General features: G+C 36.8%; 1 protein-coding gene across 5 annotated transcripts in view; it reads right to left on the minus strand.

Moving 5' to 3' along the window:
* LOC139954685 (receptor-type tyrosine-protein phosphatase mu-like) overlaps window positions 1-27,042 on the minus strand; it is a 67,831-nt gene that overhangs the window by 36,935 nt on the left and 3,854 nt on the right. For 3 of the 5 annotated variants that reach the window (XM_071954607.1, XM_071954621.1, XM_071954627.1), the window contains exons 2-10: window positions 22,181-22,525; window positions 18,078-18,338; window positions 12,624-12,758; window positions 10,746-10,901; window positions 3,755-3,889; window positions 3,031-3,174; window positions 1,737-2,003; window positions 1,106-1,423; window positions 50-105 (exon numbers count right to left, since the gene is read on the minus strand). In XM_071954607.1, the coding sequence (XP_071810708.1) occupies window positions 50-105; window positions 1,106-1,423; window positions 1,737-2,003; window positions 3,031-3,174; window positions 3,755-3,889; window positions 10,746-10,901; window positions 12,624-12,758; window positions 18,078-18,338; window positions 22,181-22,525 (1,817 nt within the window). The remainder of the gene's footprint in view (window positions 1-49; window positions 106-1,105; window positions 1,424-1,736; window positions 2,004-3,030; window positions 3,175-3,754; window positions 3,890-10,745; window positions 10,902-12,623; window positions 12,759-18,077; window positions 18,339-22,180; window positions 22,526-27,042) is intronic. The other 2 variants (XM_071954615.1, XM_071954612.1) reach the window with 2 other exon arrangements.

Genomic DNA, 27,042 nt, shown 5'->3' on the forward strand with positions numbered 1-27,042 from the left:
CATTAACGATTCTTGTTACAGCATGTTTACTAGTTTTAATAGTATTTACCGTGAATGTAACTGATCTTGGAGTGATGGCAGTTGTTAGGATTGGCTTCTCTGGTGCTGTGTATATAAAAGGATTTCAATCTTAACTTAGACCAACAATAATTTAATATTAAGAAACTATGTCAACTTTGATGATGCAGCCAATCTACAGTACATTAGAAATTATGAAGGTTCATCATAAAATTATACAAAACTTTGTAGCATAATTACCTCATTTCTTTAAATTCAAATATTATATCATGGTGACAAAATATTTCAACTATTAAAATTTTACCTTGGCACAGAGTCCTCTGTCTCTGAGTGTTACTAGGAGCCTTCTCCTCCCAGTCCTTCTCTCACTAGTATTATCTTGATTTCTCATAGATTATCTGGCTGTAGACCAGTAAACTGATAAGACTCTTACCTTGACACAGTGTTCTCTGTCTCTGAGTGTCACTAGGAGCTCCCTCCCCTCCCTGTCCTTCTCTCACTAGTATTATCTTGATTTCTCATAGATTATCTGACTGTAGACCAGTAAACTGATAAGACTCTTACCTTGACACAGTGTTCTCTGTCTCTGAGTGTTACTAGGAGATCCTTCCCCTCCCTGTCCTTCTCTCACTAGTATTATCTTGATTTCTCATAGATTATCTGGCTGTTGACCAGTAAACTGATAAGACTCTTACCTTGACACAGTGTTCTCTGTCTCTGAGTGTCACTAGGAGCTCCCTCCCCTCCCTGTCCTTCTCTTACTAGTATTCTCTTGATTTCTCATAGATTATCTGGCTGTAGACCAGTAAACTGATACGATTCTACATTGACACAGTGTTCTCTGTCTCTGAGTGTTACAAGGAGATCCTTCCCCTCCCTGTCCTTCTCTCACTAGTATTATCTTGATTTCTCATAGATTATCCGGCTGTAGACCAGTAAACTGATAAGACTCTTACCTTGACACAGTGTTCTCTGTCTCTGAGTGTTACTAGGAGATCCTTCCCCTCCCTGTCCTTCTCTCACTAGGATTATCTTGATTTCTCATAGATTATCTGGCTGTAGACCATTAAACTGATAAGACTCTTACCTTGACACAGTGTTCTCTGTCTCTGAGTTTTACTAGGAGATCCTTCCCCTCCCTGTCCTTCTCTCACTAGAACTATCCTGAATTCATATCGAGTGTCTGGCTGTAAATCAGTAAACTGATGAGAGAAACCAACTCCAATCTTAACTTCCATGAAACTCTCTGTTGTTCCTGTCACTCGATGTTGAATCCTATAATCAATGATAGGTCCATCTCCAATGTCCATCTCGTTATTCCACGCTGGCCAAGAGACAGTGATGCTGGTAGAAGTTACATCAGGGAAATCTAGTATGCCAGAATCATCGGCATATACTGGTAAAACTGCGAGAAAAGAATTTAAACCCATCATGTCAAGTAGTCTTTGTATCCTGTAACCATGGTTACTCTGAATATTAACTTCCCAAAGAATAAACACCAAAGTAAATCCTCAAGACTGCTGACTTGTGAATCCATTCAACTGACAATAAAGTTTAAGTACAGCAAACAAACTCTTTCCTTTTTCTAAACCTGTTTATAATTTATTGATTCAGTACTTCAGGCTGATTTACCTTAGCCTGAAAATAAATCTACTGTGGTAAATGAAATGTGCTGTCCATGTCTTCCACAGATAGCAGAAGTCTTTATTAATACTAACCATAAGGCATCAACAAGATGGTTTCCATGAGCTCAGTATCCCTGATGGAACAAGTCACTTCCATGGCTGTCTCTAGTGTTATACCCACTACCTTTGTTTGGTTATAACTTCTTGCATCTTCATCAGCAGTAAGTAATGTACCAGTAAGACTCAGTACCAAGTCACTCTCTGCTACCGGAGGGTTCCTAATAACAGTACAGGTCACGTTAGCTGCTTGTCCAGAGTTCACTCTGACATATGTTAGGATGATGTTACCTGCACCATTGTCTGGAATAAAGAATTATTCTTGTGATGTTAACTTCTGTTTTAAGAATAAAAGTATGAATGATAAAGTATTACCATGGCCATAATTGCAGTGTTGGTCCTATGTGCAACTTAACTACAAACATAAAGATAAATCTAAGCCAACTGTTTGCTTTGAGAAACAAAAAGTATTCTGTTCTTCTAATAATGAAACTTTGTTAAGTAACTTTTGTGAACGTATGATAACATAGCATTCAAATTAGGAGCATTTGCATAAACATATAAAGTAAACCAAGTGTGTGATGGCACTGCATCACTATTCAACAATCCTCCCTTCTTCCAATGATTTTGTTCACAGAAAACTAAATTTACTGCTTACTGGTACACTTAATTTTATATCCTTTATATTAAATTCTTTTTTCAAACTTACCAAGTCACTTAACCATTTAAAGAATGCATGGCTCTAATGTACTTCCTTGATTCTTGATTCATGAAAATCCTCATAAGCAAACTTGCTGTCCCTGATGTGTAACTTAACCCTGGTCATAGGTAACTTGTCACCCCTACACACCAAAGTGTGCACAATTCAAGCAATCTCTCCTGGGTCACCACAGTGCACCACAGCCACGTGTCCACTGGGGGACTTCCCAAAGGGTGCAGCCACAAACTGGCGCATGCAACTATATTTACAAGTCACCTTGCAAGTCCCCATTTATACACCTGGGTGAAGAGAGGCAATGGAGATAAAGTGTCTTGCCCAAGGACACAACGCAGTGATCTGGCCAGTGATCTGGGGGCAAAGATCATGTTCGTCCCACGATCTCGGGACGAACAGCCAGCAGTTTACTCGCATAAGTTGGCTCCTAGAAGACATCTCAAAATTATCGAATTCAGGCAAATATGAGTGGAATATAAGGTAAAAAAGGTGGAAGGCTTACTAGGAGAGTACTAACGCATGCCCAAAAAGCCTTAAAAAGGATACATAATACAAAGGCCAACAATGGGAGACTACATTTTTAAAGTCCAAGTCTAAATAATACAAAAAGTGTACCTTCATCACATGCTATCCCAGTCCAGGGTACAGCACACCCATTGGCACAGTTAACCTCAACTTCACTGCATGCATCCCCTCCATCAGAACAGGAGCAGGGTAGGTTGCAGAAGTCACCATAAACACCAACTGGACATGGGCCATCTACCAATGATGTAATAAGAAGAAAAATATTTGAAGTGGTACTTTTCTAATAAACACCACAAATAAGTATTTTATAATTAATAAAATGGAAGCCATCTTGATACACAGTGCACGCAGTATTTTAAACTTAGAATGCCAGCCTTTACTGCAGGCTACAGTTATCTATGCTAGCTTTAGCAAGGCCTGAGGTAAACATACAGTATACCAAGAGGCTTCCCTTAGTAGGCATTGGTTATACATGCTTCATACAATGCAATTATCCTAACACCATCGGACATGGAAATATATACATTGATGTCCAGACTGTTCAAACTCCAAAGTCAAAGTTACTTTTTCAGACATTGCAACATCAAAGCAAAAGTTTGTTTTGCCAAATAACAAAATTGCTCTCACTTTTTGATGTCTAGCTTATTGATGATAGGTGATTCACTATGTCAAACTTGTCCCTTCTTTTTTAGTTCTAGGTTGTCTGTAATGTCATCATCGCTTGTTTGTTTTTTTTAAATCTGTTATAGTTAACTTGGTGCTGCACATGATTTGCAGATCAACAAGACATTAATTTTCATGTTACGGTACCTACATTGACAGTTTGTTCCTCTCCAGCCATCTTCACATTGGTTATCTTCACACAGACCAGTGTCTAAAGCACAGAGAGAGTTATTTGCACAATGACACTCCTGTTTACAGTTAGCACCAAACTTCCCTCTTTCACAAGCTGTGGAAATAAACAAATTAACACCAAGTCTGATGATGTCAGCATCCAATACTACAGTTTTATTTCTCAATTTGAATGCAATTAACTTGAAAATCTCAAGAGAATGAGACTATTTATATCAGAACAATGCATCTGTGAAAGACTGTGTGTTGCTTTCATCTTACCTTAATATAAATTTGTTATACAAAAAGTGTTGAAAGTCATCCAAGGGTGCTCTGTTGTTCATGTGAATTTAGAAGTGTATGTTAGACATTTAGACTTTAACATGGACTGACACTTAACCATCGTCCTTTATGAGACGCATGTATGCCAAATATTAAAGAGACGTAAACTATGAATGGTGATGTTGTTTAGCTTGACGGGGATGTCGTTTTTCATTAGCATTTTATTTTCAGTGTTCGAATGGATTCATAAAAAAATTCATATGTTATCTCAGTAAAAGATACTCAATTTGACAGCACAAATAGACCAGGAAGATACTATTTAGTGCAGATTTGTTGCTTGAATATGCTGGTTGTGTTTGTCTCTTTAAAGTGCTGCTGAATACCAGTAAGAGGCACGTACACTTCAGACAGAATTGCTCCTCATTTTATAGTAGGCTCCCTTTAATACAACTTGTGTGCTTCTAAGTGCAATGGCATTTATTCATGTTTTGAACATACATCTTGTATATTCACAGATATCTCCATCAAATTAAACATGCAAATTTATTTGACCTGGCCCACTGCAGCTTAAAATATTGCTGTGACTCACTCCGAGCAAGATTGCAGAGAGGGGATCAATTGTGTTTATTAAAATAGGGTGCCAGTATAAATACTTTTAAGAGCCAAGTATAGTCCTATGTTTAATGTTTGGTCTACATAATTTTAATTGAGAACCATAAGGGCGACTTCACACAACTCTGGAAAGTGATCAACAAAACCCTGCACAAGAAGAGAGTTGATGATACCAATAAGACATTTGCATGTGCTCATGGATTGTCCTCAAATGATGATGATATTGCCAATGAATTTAATAGTTATTTTTCTTCAGTTGCTAGTGATTTAGCTAAAAAGCTTCATGTTGGCCAGCATACTCCATTAAGTTATGTTAATAGCAATATTCCAAATTCTTTTGTGTTTTTCCCAACTAATGTTGAGGAGGTAAACTAAGCTATGTCTAAATTAAAAAATGGCAAGAGTCCTGGTTATGATAATATTACGAATGAAATTCTAAAGCATGTAGCTGATATTATTTTAATACCAATAACTCATATTATCAATGTCTTTTTCAAGTGGAGTTTTTCGTCAGAGCTGAAAATTGTGAAGGTAATTCCACTTTTTAAGTCTGGGGACCTGAAGCATTTCTCAAATTACAGACCAATATCTGTGTTGACTGTCATTTCTAAAATCATTGAACGTCTTGCATATGATAGACTTTATAAGTTTATTACAAAACATAAAATCCTATATACAAACCAATATGGTTTTTGCAATAAACATTCTACTCATATGGCTGCTTTAAGTCTCATAGATAAAATTTCAAGAGGTTCGGACAGTAGGCTCACCACTGCTGCCATATTCATTGATCTTTCTAAGGCTTTTGATATCATTGATCATCGTATCTTATTAAATTGTTTGCCTATGGTTGTCATGGTACCGCCCATAACTGGTTTATAAGTTTATAAGTTATCTCCAAAATTGTTGTAACTATGTAGTTTAATAATTCCCACTCAGATCGTCTCCTATGTAATATTGGTGTACCGCAGGGTTCTATACTAGGACCCCTATTGTTTATTCTCTATATAAATGATATTTATAAGTCCTCTGTGAACTCAACTTTTATCTTGTTTGCTGACGATACCACAGTTTTCCTACAAAATAAGAACTTACTTGAAACTATTGCTGAAGCTGCTAGTGATTTCTCAAACATTTCTGACTGGCTCAGAACAAATAAACTTTCTCTTAATATTCTAAAAACAAAATTACTGATTTTTGATAACAAGGTCAAAGACTCTAGTAACATTAATGTTATACTGGATGGGCATCAAGTTGATGCTTCACCTCATGCTAAATTTTTAGGGATAACCATTGATGATAAGTTGACTTGGAAACAACACATGTCCAAGTCAGCAAGAAGCTTTCCAAATCCAATGGTGTGATCAATAGACTAAAGATTTTTTTTACCTAAGAAGTCACTTTTTACCCTGTTTAATGCTCTTGTGCTTCCCCATCTCAACTATAGTCTTCTTGTCTGGGGCAATACACAGTCAACTCTACTTAACAGTTTATTTAAGTTACAGAAACGTGTTATCCGCAATATAAACCAGACTCATTACATCTCGCATACTGCTCCTCTCTTTATAAACTCCAATACATTAACTTTGTATGATTTGTTCAAGTACCAACTAGGGATATTTATGTACAAATTTCATCATGGTCTTCTCCCACCAGCTTTTAATAACTTTTATGCTTACAATTGTAGTTATCACACTTATAACACTCGTTCAATGAATATGCTACACCATCCTTTCTCTAGAACTAGTCTTAACCATTCTCATATTTGTAGCACAGGTGTACCCTTTTGGAATTCTCTTAATCATGTCATTAAAATTTCTCCAACAACTCAATACTTTTAAGAAAAAACTAAAACAATACCTACTGCATAGCAATCTATCTTAGTTTAGTTTAGTAGAAAAAAGGATCAGGAGGGACACTTAAGTCCCCATCAAGGACCCTATAGAGAGAGAAAAAAAACTGAAGACACAGACACTCAGACCTGATTACAATGCTTAAAGTGCTTGTCCAAAGCATACTTAAACCCATTCACACTACTTGCAAGTAAAACTTTCTCAGGCAAACCATTCCACTCATTCACAACCCTATTAGAAGAAAAGTTATGCCGAATATTAATCCTACTATGTGACTTTTGGAGTTTAATACAATGACCTCTAGTACAACTACTGTAAGCAAACAAGAAAAAGTCGGTAAAGGATAAATTGTCGAAACCATGCACAATCTTGAAAACCTGGATCAAGTCCCCACGTAACCTCCTAAGCTCCAGTGTGGTGAGATTCAACAGTTGTAATCGCCTATAATAAGGAACCCTCTTTAAGGAACTAATCATCCTAGTAGCCCTCCTCTGGACCTATTCAAGTACTTCCTTATCCTTAGCAAGGAAGGGTTCCAAGCCTGCACAGCATACTCCAGATGAGGCCTAACCAACTGCTTATAAAGCCTAACTACGATGTCCTCTTTCAGAAAACTGAAGTTCCTCTTGATCATACCTAAAACCCTATTACCTCTTTTAGCAGCTTCAAGACAATGTTTAGAAGGTTGCAGAGATGAGTCAATGTAGATACCTAGGTCTCTTTCAACAGAGACCTCCTGTAACTCCACACCATTAAGATTGTATGTAAACTTTTGGTTACTACTACCAATGTGCATTACCTTACATTTATCAATATTAAAAAGCATTTGCCACCCCTAAGACCAGGAAAAAATCTTATCCAAATCCGCTTGAAATTTCTCGGAATCGCTTTTGGAAGAGACCTCAGAATACAATTTGGTGTCATCAGCAAACTTCTTAGCTTTAAACAAAATATCTCCGTCAATGTCATTTATATAGGCAACACACAACAAGGGACCTAATACAGACCCTTGTGGAACCCCACTAGTAACGTTCTGCCAAGAAGAAGCACAGCTTTTAATTACCACCCTCTGTTCCCTATTACCAAGCCAATTCCCGATCCAAGACAGTAAATTCCCTATGACACCCATGCTCTTCAGCCTAAGTAAAAGACGCTGGTGGGGAACTTTATCAAAGGCCTTCTGGAAATCCAAAAACACAACATCTACAGACCTCTGCCTATTTAGTGAACTTGTTACATCTTCCATAAACTCAAGGATATTAGTGAGACAAGATCTTTTTTGACAAAAGCCATGAGTCTCTGATCAAAGACTGACTGCTGAAGTGACAGACCATAGACCTTTTAACAATAGACTCTATGACCTTACAAACTACACTAGTGAGACTAACGGGCCTATAATTACAGGGCTTAGACTTATCACCCTTCTTGAAAATTGGGGTAATATTAGCACATCTCCAGTCCCTAGGAACATAACCTTCATCCATAAATTTACTAAAAACCAACGAGAGTGGAACGCAGAAATGGTGTGCAAAAGTCTTCAACAAATACGGATGGATTGCATCCGGTCCAGAAGCTTTAGAAACATTTAGACGAAGCAGCTCCTTTAAAGACAACCTCATCCGAAAATAAGTCCGTATCCAGTTTAGGCCTTTCACTGCCCCCCTGAAAATCTGGAAAACTACTCGTATCTTCCCTTGTGAAAACCGACACAAAACAGTTGTTCAAAAGATCTGCATGATCCTGACTATCAGTAACTATATTATCAGCCTGTGGTGCCCTAAGAGAAACAATTGCATCTTTAACTTTCTGCTTTGACCTGACATAAGAAAAGAAGGCCTTTGGGTTATCCTTAATTTTTAGGGCAATGCTTTTTTCGAAATTCAATTTTGCATCAGAGACTAAGCATTCTACCTTCAGCTGATGAATTTTAAACTTGGCCAAAAGAGATTCAGATTTAGTCCTCCTAAACAACTTCCACATTCTACGTTTTTGCCTAATTGCACATCTAACTTTCTTATTTATCCAGTGAGGCATACTGCTTTTACAACGACGATTCTTCCACGGAACATGATTTTCCATAATGACCTTTAATTTATCAGCTAAACAAATCCAAGACTGAGAAGCACTCATATCACTAAACAAATTAATCCAATCTGTACCCTTTAGTAAAGTTTCAATTGCCTCTGTATCTGATCTCGAAAAATCAGGGACTTTTTCATTGCTAACAGAATTTACGACTTTGCAAACAACATCAAAAGCTAGTATATCATGATCACTAGTTCCTAGTTTTCCTAGACCCGTCAAATCAACAACATTGCTTGGATTAGAACTCAAAACAAGATCCAGGATGTTATCCCCCCTAGTAGGGAAAGTAACATGTTGATGTAAAAAGCAATCTTGCACAACATCTAGAAAATTACTACCCTTCCTACTACTAGAACCATCTATCCAATTAATGTCAGGAAAATTAAAGTCGCCCATTATAACAACATCACCTTTAGCAGCCTTTCTAATTGAATCAAACAGCACGACATCATTATCATCGCTGCTGTTAGGAGAGTGGTAAACAACACCCACAGTGATAACGTCCCTGGACCTCTTGGAGTTGTTTGTGGACAACTCGCACCAGACAGAATTAACAAAAGCCCCTTGCAACTGAGATTTCTCGACACTTACAATGTCATCCCTTACATACAGTAAAACTCCCCCACCAACCCCATTATGAGTATCCCTTCTGTCCTGACGATACACAACATACCCCGGGTGAGAAACCTCAGCACTATCAATGTCCTCCCTTAACCAAGATTCGGTGATACCAAACACATCCGGCTTCAGATCCTCAAGAAGCACGGTAAATTCAGCAAAATTTTTACGAATACTTCTAGCATTGGTAAAGACAATCTTCAGCTTATCCCTGAAACTATGTACCTTAGAATGCCTCCTAAAGTTAGAACTATGACTATCACTTTTCTTGCTTTCAAAATGCCTATAATCGCCTCTTCTAGGAACATAATCTTTTTCCAAAATTATTCCTGACCTCATCGCCCCCCAATTTAGTTTAAACATAGCTGTTCAACAGAGTAATTCACCATCCTACCAAACAACGAGGCCCCAGTATTAGCTAAGCTTAATTAGCTATTCTTAGTTATACTTCCTGTGTTTTTGTTCTCTTATGTTTCTTTCTTTCTCTTTTCATAAAATATTGACTTTGTTGCTTTTTTGGGGGGAGGGCGGGTGGTGGGGTGGGTGATGTACTTTGTATTTTCTTTGTTACAAAGGGACCAGACCAGAAAAGTATCCTCTTATTTCTGGTTCCGCTACTTCTATCTCACATATTATTTCATTACTCTATATTTACTGTTTACTGTTTTTGATACCATCTATATTTATCCTATACTGTTCAAAATGTATAAAATGGAATGTAGCAAATAAATTCAATTCAATTCAATATATGTTCAAGAAAGTTTGGCCATTGTCTTTACAAGTCCATCTTTGCTGTGACATTAGTCCCCAGTGAAGTCTTTAGCATGAAGACAAATGCTTGGTCTTTGTTCCAGTCTAGGATAGGCCTCATAAAATTAAATAGTGAAACACATAAACCTACACTTTAGGCTAGCTCTAACATCACTGGTTTCATGCGTTCCCTCATTTTGCGTAAGCTGCATTAAGTACGGATTGCCCATCTATGAAAATCAGTCAAATAGGCTAGAGGCTAGAGCCAATAGTTTTAAATGCACTTAGGTCATGAATTGTAAATTCTTTGCATAGGATATGGTGGGCAATATATGACCAAATGGACTGCTTGTTAATGTTCTTTTGTAATCAATGCTTCATCAACATTGGAAGGTGGCATATATGACTATGTTACATTTAGACCTGGAAGTCATGTATCACTGTGTCATCTTACTGTACATGCAATAAATGTACTGTTATCAGGGTTTTGAGATTCAGTAGCATTTATACTCTAGTTTCAGTTGCTACAGTTGTAGTATTGGTATTTGTTTATAACTTGTTTTGCTTTCTTTCCAAGTTAACATATCTAGATGTTGCATATTTTCAGTGGAAGAGAAATGAATTTCAGAGGCAAGTACTAATAATAATAAATTAGCAATTTCTGTTTTGTTCATCAAAATCTGACTGAAATGTATACCCTATTATTGTACAGCATGCATACTCATTAACCTGTTCATTTATTTCAAAAGAATCAAAACCTATTGGTATTGATACCTTCTGTACAGTTTAATCCTTTGTAGCCAGCAGGACAGAAACAGCCAAGAGGATCAGGATAACAGATGATTGCACCCTGACATCCATCAGCATGGTCATCACCAGAATCATCACATTGATACTCAGCATTCTGACCAAAGACATTCCTGCCATGAACTGTTGATCAAAACATGATCAAGACATTAGTGACCTTTACAATAGCTGATGTATCAGTGACATAATCTTACCTATGACATTCCTTCCTCCTGCTGTTAATAGGAGGTAAAGTTGGATCCAGAAATATTGATAAACATGTTGATGAGAATAAAAGCACAAATAGGGAGAGAAAAGCTAATAATACATCAGTGACAAATCTGACCAATGGTATTCTTGTCATGTACAACTGAGTGGAGATAATTTAAGTGCAATACATAGTCATAATGCAAATTAATGTTGTATATCTCAACTTGAACAATATTTCAGGAAACACAATTTATAACACAATTTATAACATATTCCAACCATGTACAGATGATATGAGGAGATATTTATATGATATTTTATGTTCATGATCCAAGGTAACGTCTCAATGTAGGACTAGATATCCTTTTCTGCAGTCAATTGTTAATGAGAAATACAATGAGGAGATAAATATAAATGAGGGTTCTGTTGAATGAACTATTAGGGCAAAGATATCATTTGTGAAATCAGATCCTGTTCTCAGAGAGCATCAAAATAGCAGGATCTGATCCAGCAGGGATGTAAGTGCAGCCCAAAAAAACCCCGGAAAACTATTAGGAGACCCCGGGTGAATGCCGTCCTAACACATCCTACTCCTATCTCTGACTACTTACACAATATCGTTATGTTAGGCTAGCTCAAAAGTATTAGCACTAACACATCCTACTCCTAGTTCTGACTACTTACACACTATCGTTATGTTAGGCTAGCTCAAAGTTACGAATACGTCACATTCGAATGCAATCACGAATATCGACCATCATATGCGTATCCCGTAGATTTCCGCCGCTCACAAATATCACAAGCGTTAATCCCGAAACTTATATCGAGCACCAGCAGTTAAGAAGATGTGAATTAGTCAAGGTTTTTCAATGACAGAAATGAGCGATGGCGATTTGAAGTTCGCACGTACGCAACGATGTTCACATGGCACAATGTTGTACAGTGCAATGCGATGTGTAACAGGAAATGGTATTTTGGTTGATCGCTGAGTGAAAATTGAAGTTAGCTTTCTGCAACGGGCCAGGCATTTTTGCCGCGTTGTGTCTTTGATAGTCGTACAATTTTGTGGAAACTTTAATGGAATTTAAAAAAAAAACGATTTCCGTAAAAATACGGAAGGCTTACATCCCTGATCCAGATTAGAGTTGTGCGGGATCCCGGTTGTCAAGTGAATCCCAGTATCCCGATCCCGGTATTGAATATTCCTGATCACAGTGCAATGTGTAAATACTAGCTACCAGGAGTGGGAAAACAACCGGTTATTAGATTAGTTTCGGTATTATTCCCAGGAATTCCTGGGGCAGCACACCATAGATCAAAGTTGAGGAAAATCCAGGTTGTAGTTACGATACCAGGATTCATGTTGCAACACTACCGGTTGTGTGAAATTTGCATTACCACACAACGCTAATCCAGATCTGAATAGCATTTAAACTACAGTCTTGATCTCCACGTCGAGAACAGATCAGGACCTATCATGGTAAAAGCACCCTTAGCATGGATATCAATGCTTTTTTTATTCCAAGGAGAAAATTAGAACTGAATAATGACATCACCTGTGTTCCTATAGTAGTTTCTCCAACAGATTAAGGATAAGTTAAAGTACAGGATATTGTAGACATCATGCACTATACTTTTGACAAAGAATAAACTTACTATTTTCACAATTGTTTCCACTGAATCCCGGAGGGCAAAGACACAGACCAGTTAAATCTGAGCAAACTCCTCCGTTAATACACGGTTCACATGTATTAGTACAGCCAGGTGGACTCCACATGTTCTCTGGACATTCTACAATAATTGAAGAGTGAAAAATATCTCAGTATAATTGCAATGAATGAGAAGTTTTTGCAGAATAATTGAGTGGTACTTACAGTAGCAATAGGGTGTGTCGGTATATATATACATTATAAAGCAAAAACAGATACACCAGCTGACGAATACCTGGTATTACCAGGTACACTGGAATTTTGCAGAACCGCTACTTCCAGCATTAACTGTACTATCGAACACTATCATGAACCATATGGACACTAGCCTAACCTATGACAACGGTTTTCCTGCTAATATTTTTTTTTTGGCAGAAGCTAATTTAAAGATTTGATAAAAATGAAAATAAAGTCCAAACAATCAGTGTTGTTTCCATTTCTTTCATTTCAAGCTAGACCCTATTAAAAGTATCATAAATTCAAACGTTTACCCAACACTCATCCAGCAACTGGATTGTCATTCCCCCCTTTAACGTTACCATCATACTATATGTAATTCACTATATTTAAGGGTATAATAAGAGAACCACATATTGGAATTTCTTAGGCCTTATATTCATTTCTCGATCCCTTTTCACCTTGTCTCAAACCAACCACAAGAAAGATGGGCCTACATGATCTACTGAATGCTATCAGCACTGTATTGTGTATAGTACTACAGTAGCACACAAATGTGTACTTGACTATAAAACAATAACAGCACTGTACTGTGTGTGGTACTAGCACACAAATGTGTACCCTGCCTAAACAGTAACAGCACTGTACTGTGTATAGTACTACAGTAGCACATAAATGTGTACCTTGACTATAAAACAATAAAAGCACTGTACTGTGTGTGGTACTAGCATACAAATCTGTACCATGTCTAAACAGTAAATTTTGCACTGTACTGTGTATAGTAGTAGCATACAAATGTGTACCCTGCCTAAACAGTAACAGCACTGTACTGTGTATAGTACTACAGTAGCACATAAATGTGTACCTTGACTATAAAACAATAAAAGCACTGTACTGTGTGTGGTACTAGCACACAAACGTATACCCTGCCTAAACAGTAACAGTGCAAATGTACAGTACAGTCACTGCAGGGCCCAGGCCAACTACATCAGCAGCATATAATGAGTATGGGACTTTCAACGTAAGAATTCGGATAGTAATGCGCAGAATCCATATAAAAAAGACCACACCAGGTAAAGATAACAAATTTACAACGATGGTTGTGCGTAGAGTCGGTATTCATATTGTAGAAGATGCAACTAACTAGTAACAATTGACAGGTATGAATATTGAGCAGAATCAGTTTCTGCCCAAAATAAATGTTTAGAGCATTTGACAAGCCAGGTGCTGAAAAGGAACTATTCTTAAGTTTTCAAGTATCAGTCGTAGCAAAGTGTTGGTATCACAACATGACTGGGGAATTTATCTGTTTGTCCCTTCATTGATCTTTTGTCCGGTTAGCTCTCTTGGTATGTGCTATGATTCATCTATGGTGATGATCTTCATTTATATATGTTTGTACACACAAAGTACAGGCAACAGGTGCAAGGGCTAAGATTGTACAGCAAGAATGTTTACAGTTTCGGACTACGGGGAGCTGGTCAGGTACAGATGTTAAACAGTACTAGCAGTGGCAATATTCTAGAGTTCTTAGTTTATGACTGATTTCAATACCATTAACCTATTGGTCATGAATGAAATACCAGGTATACCTGGTATATAAATATATGTAGACCCACCCTACTTAAAAAATGTGCATGTTTTCTAACTTCTGTCGATACTGTGCAATATCAATCAATGTGCAGTTAAATTATCAATCATCTGTTTTTTTTTTGCATTTTTTAGGCCTTGGAAATTTATCAGGTTGGAGCTAGCCTACAGTAGAGAGATCTATGTTATCACAACTTTTGGTCCTCTAGAGGAATTTTTTGGATTAATTTTGTTTTCAAACAAATTCGATCATCTGTAGGATTGGAAGAAAGTTTGGTTCTTTAGAGGATTTTTTTTTTTTGGGGGGGGGGGAAGAAAAAAAGAAAGATGTTCATTCCAAAATGTGTTTAAGTTATGTTTTGCATCTAGGCCTAGTTGTGAGTGTGTGTGCTTGGGGTTTGTTTCTCAAAGAAAATTTTTTATATCTGATGGACGCGAGCAAATTGCTGGCTAAAACATTGCACCCGGACGGAGGATCCTGCATTTATAACAATGCTGAAGACTTGCCATTTATATATCTTGAGCCAAACTTCCTTTCTTCAGTCAAAACTACCACTGATCTGATATACATGTTCATCTGAGAGCTTTTTCTGTTTCCGTGTGTTAATTCCGTCAAAGACTGTCCTTCCACAGAATGCAGTTGGTATAGAGTTTATTAAGCTCTCATCAAAGTAACAACAAGGTCATATAAAGTGAATAACTATTTTTAACTTCTGGGCGGTTCCATAAACTAGTAAACCTTTTTACCAAAACTTAAAAAACGTTGAATCATTACATGTAGGGTACCAAATGAAAGCTAAAACTATGAAGTTTCATAACATTTAGCTAATTTTCACAGAACACATTGTTTTCAGGAAGATTAAGGTGTGTATTAGTCAACCGAAAAAAATCTCAAATTTGCTTCACAAAATTTACCCAAAAACAAAATGCCTATTTTTGCCTGTGTATCTTCAGAGGAATAAATATTCTTAGATTTGCTGAAGTGATATATATATAGATTCAGTTGACAAACAGATAAAGTTGCAGGGATTTTCAGTTTTCTGAGAATAACTTTTTTTACAAATGTAAATTGTCATGTGTACGTCCGTCACAGAAAAATCACATTTTTTTAAAATTTCATACAGAAGAAAGTACCCAGATTTCAAGACATCTGCAATTCAATGCACATTTTGAACACTCAATAACTACATAATGTGCCTTTAATCCCTAGGATTTTAATTTTTCAGAAAATGCTGTGACAGACGTACGTATTTTCGTACGTCCGTCACACGTACGTCCGTCACATTATTTTTGTTTAGATAAACAATGTATTATAACATGTTTACCTCTGAATTTAATAATCAAACCCATTTAGTCATTAACACAGATATTAGGTAGTTTTGTGGTTGCTTCATTAGCATAAATATAGTTGTATGCAAACATTGCAAGATTCAGTATCAACTAGCATATATTTGTGTTATTGGTTAGCACTTGGCAAGATATCAAAGAAATGGCATGGTATTGAACCACATGTATAGTATGCTATTGTCTACATTGATATTACACTTTCATCTGTGAACACTCGGGGGACCAAGGTGACCCGAGATCAAGGCAAAGGAACTACATAACACCATGCCTGTTCCACGCACTATTAGGCAAATTAACCATGGACATATATGGAACTATTAGCTACAAACTATTTGTTTGTGTACAACATTGTTTCTTGTAGTTCTGCCATTTATTCTTCCCTCTGACCATGAGGTTTCCTTTCGATATCCAACATATATTACACTGTGTTCAACTAGTTTTGAGTAAATAATAAATCAGTTTTGAAAGGAAGATTGTCTGAGAGTCATCAAGAACTGTTACTGCAATTGTTAGTATTTTGTTACTGCTGTAGTATGCATGTTATTGTTTTGATGTAATTTGAGCTACATAAATTTGCTTTAGGTTCATTACCTTTTGTGTTGGGTTTCAGGTATCATTATGTGGAAGAAAAGTTAATTTTGAACCACATGTGCTCATAGTTTTATGTTGGTGGACAGAGTTACCAGATGGTTCTTCCTTAACTTCACAGTGTTTATGTGTATTACCTTTATACATGTTTCATAGTTGCCAAACTAACCAAGGGTGGGCCGTTGTATCTCTGTATCTTGACATGAGATATTTAAGAACTATTGCCAGTAAATGCTCTCATAGATATTCAGCAATACTGCTATAGAATAGCTATTTGTAGTGTGCACACCCTGGTTATAACACTGACTTCACTTGTTATAACAGTGTTATAACACTGACTTCTTTCTCCCACTTTCACCTCAATCTTGAATCTATATACATTGCATGCAGAAGTTAGTGACACTCATCTTTATTAGAAATTTGCCATACACTTTGTGCATTCGCACTTTTGTGAGAGTCACCATACAAATATAGTAACTTCCTCTTGATTGACTCAGAGTGGGAAATCAGAGCTGGAGCATGAGTTCAAGTGTGAACACTATAAGAGATTTTGGAAACATATTTGCAGTTAAATTGTCAACACAGGACTAAGAACAGGGGATCCAATGTGAACACATGTGCCTAAGAGCTTCTGAAGCAATACAACACAATGTATCACACATCTGAAATTCTGAATTTGTTGTTTGCTTAAATTTGCTGACTTTTTGCTGTTATATCATCCATACAGAAGCTTGCAGTACATGTATTCTAATAAAAAAAATATCAAGTAAATAAACAGGGTGTGAAGAAAAGTGAAAGAAAAAAAGTTTGGTGCTCATACCATCTCAATGTTAATAAAGACCCATCATTCTGACCCACTTGAGAACTTCAACACCCTAGGGGTCTAACGTCTGTATTGTTTGAAATGATGCACACAAAATTTTAAATGAGCTTACCATTGATGATTTGCATACAACTTAAAGTGAAATATAGATTTCCAATGGAATAGAAATTTTGTGAGAGGGTAAACCTTCTTTTCACTATTACTTTTACCTAAGTTGTTCCATTAGCCACAAGTAAATGCTGCATTATTGTGTACATCTGTCAACAATGGAAACTCTGGGTGAAGCTCTGTCACAAATTAAAATTTTAGGGATACAGTACCAAGTAGCACTTTCGTTTGTGACGGACGTACATTAACTATATAATTTCACACGTGTACGTCCGTCACAAAAAATTGTACGTCTGTCACAGAGGAATTTTTGGATATATTGCAGGGAAGTGATAATGGTTTCAACTGCTTGTTTACTGATACATGTGTAGTTAAGAGTCTTCTTCGTAACATGTATAGTAGTTTTTAATTGTATCCCATACCAATTCACAGAAATTTTCAAAAGAAAAATACGATCTGAAAAAGTCACTTTCTCTGGGTACGTCCATCACAGGGAGGTTTTTTGAGTTTTTTTGTAGTTTATTTGGATGGACAAGGAATGAAACTCCATACAAGAATAGTACAAGTTAGATGTTCCATAAAACCCAAATGAAAACTTATCTCCTATATATTGCCATTGAGATATGGATCAACAGACTGTCCGAAATGTACGTCAGACTTTACGGAATTGCCGAACTGTGAAATATATCATTTCATGTTAAGTACTGAAATGAAGAAAACTACATTAGCAGTATACATATAAGATGTGAAAATCAAAGAAATACACACCTCTGACAATCACATTTATAAGAGCATGGACTTGGTTACTGTAACGTCCATTTTCCTGGCACTCAAAGACAACAGAGTTCGAAGCACTAGCATCACCACAAGATGTCTGTTCGATACATATATTGCCTGTCGGGCCTACTGGACGTAATGCACCATCTCTCCTCCAACGAAGGTCTGCCACATTAATTTCTGTTTCAACCATGACAGTAACCGAATCTCCCATTGAAGCACCAGTGGAATACTCCATAGCTTCAATAGTTGCTGAGGAGAAATTTAGGCTGTAAGGTAGTGATACCAGCACACAGTATGTTGTTAATACACATTTGTTTTATATTATTTTGCTGTGCTTTGTCATGTACATCATACATAAATCTGCCTTGAGATCATAAAAGGGTGAGAGCCAAAACTGGTCAACCAGAAACTTGAATTTTATGTTAATTCAGTGGGAAACATTCACTTTTAGTTTAATAGCTAATTGAAGCTTATGAATTTAAGAAAGAACATTGCAAACTTGTGTTGATGTAGACAAAAATGCTAATTTATGTCAGAAATTAAAACGTTTGTGCCCGAGGGACAGAATTTGATTAAAATGACCCAATAGATAAATTAGGAAAAAATTATCCCTCATATTTTGTGACATTTAAGTTTATTTTAAAGATTTAACATTTAAAGATAAAACATTTCTGTGATAATTTTGAAACTCTCCGAAGTATCAACATATTAAATAGGTATACTTAACACCTACAAATTACATAAAAGAAAGGGTCAAAAAGGGGAGGGGGAATGTGAATTTTTGTGAGGGATGGAATTTGGTTACAAGGGACAGAATTTCTACATGAGCGACAAAATTTCAAACAGCAGTTTCATGGTCATTTTACCAAGGCATTGCCAGGTGACCACACCGTACATTGCTGAATCCTCACTGTTTACATTACACACACAATGTATTCACATACTAAATTAGCTCTGAAACCAAAGTGATTCAGATGTTACCGCACTCTGTAAACTTTTGCACATGAATATTTCTCTGAAAAATTGTCATTGTAATAAGTTCCCAATTTTGGACACTTTTAACTTGTCACTGCCATAAAGCTACAAAGCTGGCATGTTTAGGGCTATACATTCAGAAAATAATGTCAGGCAAGCATGAATTATCTGTTTTAAAGCTAAATGCACCAAGAACAAAAAAATTCACTTCAAAAGGTTCTTTTTTAAATTTTTGAGAACTTTGGTCATACAGTACTGTACCTAAAACCAGCAATTCAGTATTATCTCCAGCCATTGAGCTGTTACCAAGATCTAAATGAATTGACAAATGACATACAATAACCACTACAAACTTCAAAGTTGATCCCACAGATTGTTCTAGAAATGGTTGATCCATCAGAAGGTCAAAACATGGGGTCCATTGGGCAGCACTCAGCCATAGAACTGTAACCAAAGGAAGGACAATCCAGGCTAGGTTCATGTGCGTGCAAAATTAGCTAATCCAACATAAGTTCTCCATAAAGTGTAGAAGGGACAAAACGATATGGAATGTTTCACATGCATGCTAATCTTGGTGTGAACTGTGAACCAATGTTTAGGGACTATCGCAAAAGTTCCCAGCTGGCCCTCATACTGGATCATACAACTCGTTCAGAATGATGATATACTGTACCTGTAACAACATAACCCAATATTTAGCTCCATAAACTATGTGGCTTCTTATATACTGATCTGATAACTGTTCAAAACCACCCTTTTACCTTTGATGTGTTTAATAAGCATGTTATTGACAACCACAATAACTACTTTTGACAACAACAAAAATAAAACAGAGGAGGAACCCCTCACAGCAGTTACTTGCCTTTAACTACATTACTTATGCAGCAAGAGCATTTTGCAAGCTAATAATCCTGGCTGAAGTTAATATATATTATATATGATAACATATGATTACTGATAAAAGTATAAATCTAAACAGAGTCAGTGCACCCATATGGTTTGGTGACTGGGAATCCCACAATGATGAAAGATAGAGAGAGGGACATTATTTGTTGCTGGTAATTATTTTGCACACTCAAAGAGCTGTATTTGCATTAATAGTTAACCTGATATACGACTTCTGCTGACCCAAAATGACCTTTGGCATCAACCCAAAATGACCTTGACATCTACCCAAACTGACCTTTTGTGATTATGGGCTTTACAGATTGTGACCTTTGATGACCCCAAATGACCTTTGACCAACAAAATATGGTTGTTGTACTCATTATAGGGAAGCTACAAGCAAACTATGAGAGCCAATCAAGTGTCCTATCTGGAATATCATAGTATCAAGTATGTTAAGTATCAATTATGGACGTTTCAAGTTTGTGAAGTTTTAACCCCTTTTGACCTTAAATGAACTCTGATCTATACCAAATTGTTTAAATCTTAACATTACATGCGGCTGTCCTACCATGCATAGATGACTTTTGATGTACAGGTTTGGAGATACTGTATACTGTATCTTTTTTTCAAGATTTTCATATTTTATCCTACATGCTAACCCCAAAGACCTTTAACCTCCACCCAAAACATTGTGTTCTTGTTCTCATAAGGAAGCCACATAGAAAAATATGAGATCCAATCAAGTTTCTAACTGGATATTGTAACCTTAAATGAACTCTGACGAAGCACTCCAAATGTGTAAAACCTTCACAATACATAAGGCTATCCTTCCATGCACACAAGAACTCCTTTGATGTTCAGGTTCAGGAGCTGCAACAATATTTGATATTTTCAAATGTTGCCCTCTGCTGACTCCAAATGACCATTGACCTCCACCAAACAATAGGATTCTTGTACTAATTATGGGGAAGCCATGTGCCACATGTGATAACTGCAGCTCTAGGTTACCCATCTTGAGATATATATGCTGTTTACAAGTTTAGATGTCACATACACACAAACACACAATCACGATTACAAAGGTTACGATTATCATCAAAACCAAAAAGTGTTCCTTGATATTCTTGTAAGAGTCTTACGTACAAAGTTGAAATTTGCACGTGCAAATTTATAAATCGATAACTTGCCCGGTCACCAAGAAATTATTTTTGCAGAGAAATGAGCCCATGTCTTATTTATAAGTTCCCGGCTTAGAAATAAGGGGGCATGGCAGTACCCATTCCTACATTACATTGCATATTTCTTACAAATTTGCAGAACTGCAGGTACGGTTTTTCTAATTCACACAGCATAAATCGCATCATCTCAGAACCAACACAGCTTGAAAGAGCTTTTTCAAAAAACATTCTGGAAATCATACAAAGTTGGAAACTCCTTCCAAAATTTTGGAATTACTGCAAAAGAAATTTTGTGATCTTATGTACAGTAGTCTTTCATGCAATATCATGATTTCTTTTTGATGGTCCAGCCATCTATGATTGATAATTTTATCCAGCTTCTGGCACAGTTCCAGTTAATTTTCGAACATACTGGTTTGTTGACCATGAAATTGGCAACCCATCATGATAACCACCAAACTGTACAGCGTGAACTATATCTACATATCATAGTCATACAAACACTGGCCTGTTGCAACCTCATGATGTCCCGATTTTAAATGCTCATCTCCAGTAGAACAAAATGCATTTTTTTCAAGAAATAATTGCATATTAATGTTAATGCCATTGTGGTCCATTATAGTCCATTGTGGTCCATTGGGTTCTATAATATGACAGAGGCGAAATCCAAAATTGTCTGTCACATTTATATTGATCTTCTTGTTACAGCTGCAATTTGCCCACTTTTCCACAATTATCCCGGATTTCCCAATATTTTAGGGATGGAAATTTCTGAATCTGCTAATCTTGTGCATCCTTTGTCAGTTAACCAACATTGAAGCATTTATTGCAGCCATTTATGACTACATGTCCAGTATGTACTGATTAAACACCAATTGGTGTGTTTGCCTTAAAGAATATTTATGACAAATTCATTCTGTCTGCCAACAAATTTACAGCAAAGCAAGAGTAATAAATGTTGTGTAGAATGCAAAAAATGTTATGGCCTTCCTGTTGTCCCATATCCAAGCAGTTGTATGTTAGAACTACTTCACATATACCCTCACACACCTGCTTCATTGGTCACTAAGACCCTCCATGCAACAGCTGGGCTTTCACCTTCTGTTACAGTGATGGTGTAGATACCAGTCCTTGCAGCTGTCACCATGGTAGTAGGTAGGGTAAGAGTAACAGGTTCACTGCTGATGTTTGTCATTGCTTCATTTGGTACTCTAGGAATATTTTCCGTAAATCTATAACGTTGTTCACTTGCTAGAACATCTCTGTCAAGCACTGCTTTATCAAATGTTACACTGGCTGTTTGGGAATCACCTGTGTATACTTCAATGATAGTTGGATTGGTTTCGGTTGCCACGGGAGTCCTTACCACAGCAACATAGGGAGGATCAGGCTGACCTGGTAACAGGAATAGAAAATAATTTAAGTGATAATGGTTTGACAAAGACACTGATTTGCAGGCCTCACAGAATGATAATTAACAGTGCTGAGATAATGAGCTCAGCAGTTAGTTTGTATCAATGATATGTCATTATTCTTAGAATTTAATCTAATAATCAGCAGTTGCTTAAGTGACCACAATTGTGGGAGAAATCCCGCAAGGGCTTATGGATTACAACTTACATGAATGTACTGCACACCACTGTCAGTACAACCATGTACTGTAGTTGTGAAGCTACAAAATAAGTGTCTGTTATTACATACACTAAAAAAGCGATCAACTGTAAGATTGATTTTGACATTACATTATTTTTCTGAAAGTGCAATATTAGATGCTCATCAACACCTGGCGCATGTCATACTAGGGTAGTAAAATTAATGGATGTGTGATGGTCCAATCAATTTTAAATTGCAAAAAGAAAATTCGGAACATTCACTTGGACAAAAACCAATTATTTTTTTTCCAACTTTGAGCATCCTCCCTCCCAGTTTTGCATGTATTTTGTCATTTGGAATTCTTACTCCCTAAAAATAACCAAAATTGCCTCAACATGATACCACGACTCTCTAGGACCTGACCTGTCTGAGCTTATAGAGGCTCAGAGCATAGAAAACATCATCCAGAGTCAATGGATGTATACTTACAGATACTTCATCGACAATATACATACAGTATTTCTGGGTATGAAATAACTTGACACAGTAGACATTTTGTGGTCAAATTCTGCTAAATTGTACATTGAGTAGTACTGCTGTACTGTAATTTGTTCGACCAATTATATGATAATCACTCATTACCGATTACCACTTAGTTCATGTGACAATCGGGTCAATGCCAATTACCGATTATTTCATCGTTTCATGAAACTGGCCTTTAATGCATGATTTGGTGTTATGCATGATTAACAACTTCTAGGCCTATACAATCAAAGATGTAAATTAACGACTTAAAAATTCGATCACACTAAAGATTAATGGACCAAATGAAGAACACTGTAATACATAAATGGGGCGCTGTGCGTATACATCCATGATTCGCAATATTGCAATCTCGCCACAACCCAGTACATGGCAGTGCTGTACAGACAACTGAAGGGGAAGTACAGTAGTTATAGCCATTGGCTAAGAAATGAAAAAAAAAGTTAGGGCCAGCTTTTACAACTGGTATGATAACCATTATTTGTATTGCAACTCCAACGTAAATATAATGAAAAGTACAGTAGACCGTAAGGAAATAAAATATTCATAATTTTGTAATCTGATATTGAAAAATAAAATGATCTCAAACATTGCACTTCAAGTTTCCAATGATTAACATCTGCGAGGGAACCCTTCTGATCGAACGTTGTTTCTGAAACGATTTCACATGTAGTAAGTCAACACCGTTTCTCCATTTATTTTGTGGGAGAAATCACACACTAAAGTCCTCTTGACATCGTCGCGTGTCACTGGAAATCAGACTTACTTTAGTTGGTTGCAGTTAAGGAGTTCAGTTACACCAAGGGATTATTTTAGCACAAATGGTACATGTGGCTACGAAAAAAAGTTAGTTTAGTAGAAGAAAAAGGATCGGGAGGGACACTCAAGTCCCAATCAAGGACCCTATAGGAGAGAAAAAACTGAAGACACAAACACTCAGACCCAATTACACTGGTTTAAAGTGTTTGTCCAATGCATTCTTAAACCCATGTTGACACTACTAGCAAGTACAACTTTGTGACTTCTGGAGCTTGAGACAATGACCTCTGGTACAACTAATTTGCAAGCATGAAGTCAGTGAAGGACAAATTATCAAAACCATTCACAATCTTGAAAACCTGAATCAAGTCATCATGTATCCTCCTAAGTTCCAGTGTGGTGAGAGTCAACAGCTGTAACAGACTATAAGGAACACTCTTTAAGGAACTAATCATCCTGGAAGCCCTCCTCTGGACCTTCTCGAGTACTGTACGTGCAAGATATGGGTTCCAAGTGTGCACAGCATACTCCAGATGAGGCCTAACCCACTGCTTATAAAGCCTAACAACTATGTCCTCTTTCAGAAAGCTGAAGTTCCTCTTGATCATACCTAAAACCCTTCCTCTTTTAGCAGCTTCGAGACAATGTTTAGAAGCTTGCAGAGATAAAGTCAATATAGATACTTAGGTCTCTTTCAACAAAGAAATCCTGCAAAGTCTCCTTATCATTAATAGTGTAAGTATACAGTACTCTTGGTTACTATTACCAATATGCATCGCCTTGCATTTATCAATATTAAAAAAGCACTTGCCATCCCTGAGTCCACCGCCAACGAAAAACCCTTATCCAAATCATTTGAATTTTTTCAGGATAACTTTTGTAAGAGACCTCAGAATACAGTTTGGTGTCATCAGCAAACATCTCGGCCATACACAAAATATTTCCATCAATGTCATTTATATCTATAGACAACAAACAACAAGTTGCTTTGGGTTTTTTTGCAAAAAAATATGCGGAAGTGTTTGCCTCATCACAAAATACTGTAATGCAGAAGAACTATCGAGGACTGTCGCCAAACAATTTTATGGATTTTTTAGTAGTACAGTATTTAGCTCCTTGATTTGATCATTTTATTGCATTTGTAAAATCTTGGGTGCATTTGCAAACTGAAGAGTTACAAGGCTACACTGTTCTCTAGCCAGACTAGCCTAATGTAGGTAGAACCCACAATGAGCAGTCTAATGTTATCATTTCACTTCCCAGTTTTCACATACGGTGAAACGGCCAAAATGGTTAAAAAGTATAATGTTTTGGTTTATATTTACTCAAGACAATAAATCTTTCTTATCATTCGTTAAACATGGACAACAGAAGGTTTTTGTTAGATGCAATAAGTCAAGTGCAAAAAAACAAAAAGAATAATGTCATTCCCCTAAGCTTAGAGTGGGTATACTGTAAGGTGTTAACTGCCAAAACTGGATACTATATCGAACAGTATTAGAACAATCTCACTTGAGGGATCTGCAATTTACCGTTACAGGGTGATTTAAAGCACCTTCCCAGGCTTTTAATAGCATTTAATCGAATGATCTACATTCTTCTCCCGTTGTGGTTATGGTGAATCAAAAGCTCAGAAAAATACAATCCTTTATGTGGAACGTAATAACGGTTTCGCATAAACAGTAGCTCAATGGGATTTGCAGATGCCGATTATTTACCGATTGTCTGATCATCGGCCTGATGCCGATTATCTAACCAATTATCGACCGAACAATTTTGAGTAGTCACAGAACAATAAATATTTTTAGATCATTACATTTCTGAGGAACTACACATATGAACCAGACAGCAAACTGCAGTGTGGTTTCGATGATGCTACAAGAATAATCTTAGGGAAGCTGCGCAAATCTAACCACCATGTCCTGGCAAGCAAAAATCTTTCACCACTTGCTCATTATGCACATGCATGTCTCAGGGCTGAATGCACACCTTTGCAAACATGCAAACATGGCCAAATAAGCGGATTACATGTAACTTTGGCGGTTTTGACAATCAATAGAGCTGTGGTATATGTTGCAAATTGCCTCATGCACTAAATTTGCGACTTCAAATGTTCGAGATTCAATACTTTATATAATTCTTGCAAACGTTCTATGTTATCACACCTCACAAATAAAATTTCTTGATCATTTATCATTGATCGTGACCTTCAGCTACTCGAAAGTTCGAAAGTGGTACGCAACTATGATTGAAGAAGTAAATTATCCAATGTTGCATTAAAAATATGTGCCCCAAAAACCCACATTGACATACTTACCAAAAGTCAAGCAAAACAATAAAAGCTACGCCACACATGTATGCTAACTGCAAAGACCATCAACTGAAACGTTGATCTCTGCATAACTGTAACATCCCTCAAAACGGATTTAATTTAGGTGCCAGCTAACTGCGACATAATTTCAGCGAATAAAACAATTGGTTAAAGGCTTGATTTCCCCATTGACTTAGTGTGTTGTTAGGCTGCAACATGTAAGTGACAGTATTTGGTGAGAATTTTAGTGCAAGCTATACTTGCATTACAAGTTGAACAAAAAAACAAAAGGTTTAAAGCCTAGACTGCTCCGGTGCTCCCATTAACTTTTTTTGTTGTTACGCGACCATGCAATCAGAAGAAGCGCTGCACTTATTCCTCCATAAGGCTGGACTTTCGGCGAGCATAGCATCTAGGCCTTAATGTAATTTGTTCTCGCTCATGTAGGTTACTAGCTGGTTTAAAGATCTGCCGGAGTGCGAAAATTGCTCTACAGTCAATTATTTTTTTGTTCACACGAAGGATTATGCCAGAGCCTGCTATATGTTGGACTCTGGTTCACGCTAAAGTGCAGCATACAAAAGTATTTTGGTTTTAGTGTTTTTAGATTTTTTATCTTAACAATTCAGGAAACTTTGCCTTGCAAACAAAATTTATTGTACCCACTTGGCCGACTGGGCAAACAAGAACATTAGCTAGATTCCTG

The sequence above is a fragment of the Apostichopus japonicus genome, chromosome 2 (assembly GCF_037975245.1).
Source record: "Apostichopus japonicus isolate 1M-3 chromosome 2, ASM3797524v1, whole genome shotgun sequence".
Lineage (NCBI taxonomy): Eukaryota > Metazoa > Echinodermata > Holothuroidea > Aspidochirotida > Stichopodidae > Apostichopus > Apostichopus japonicus.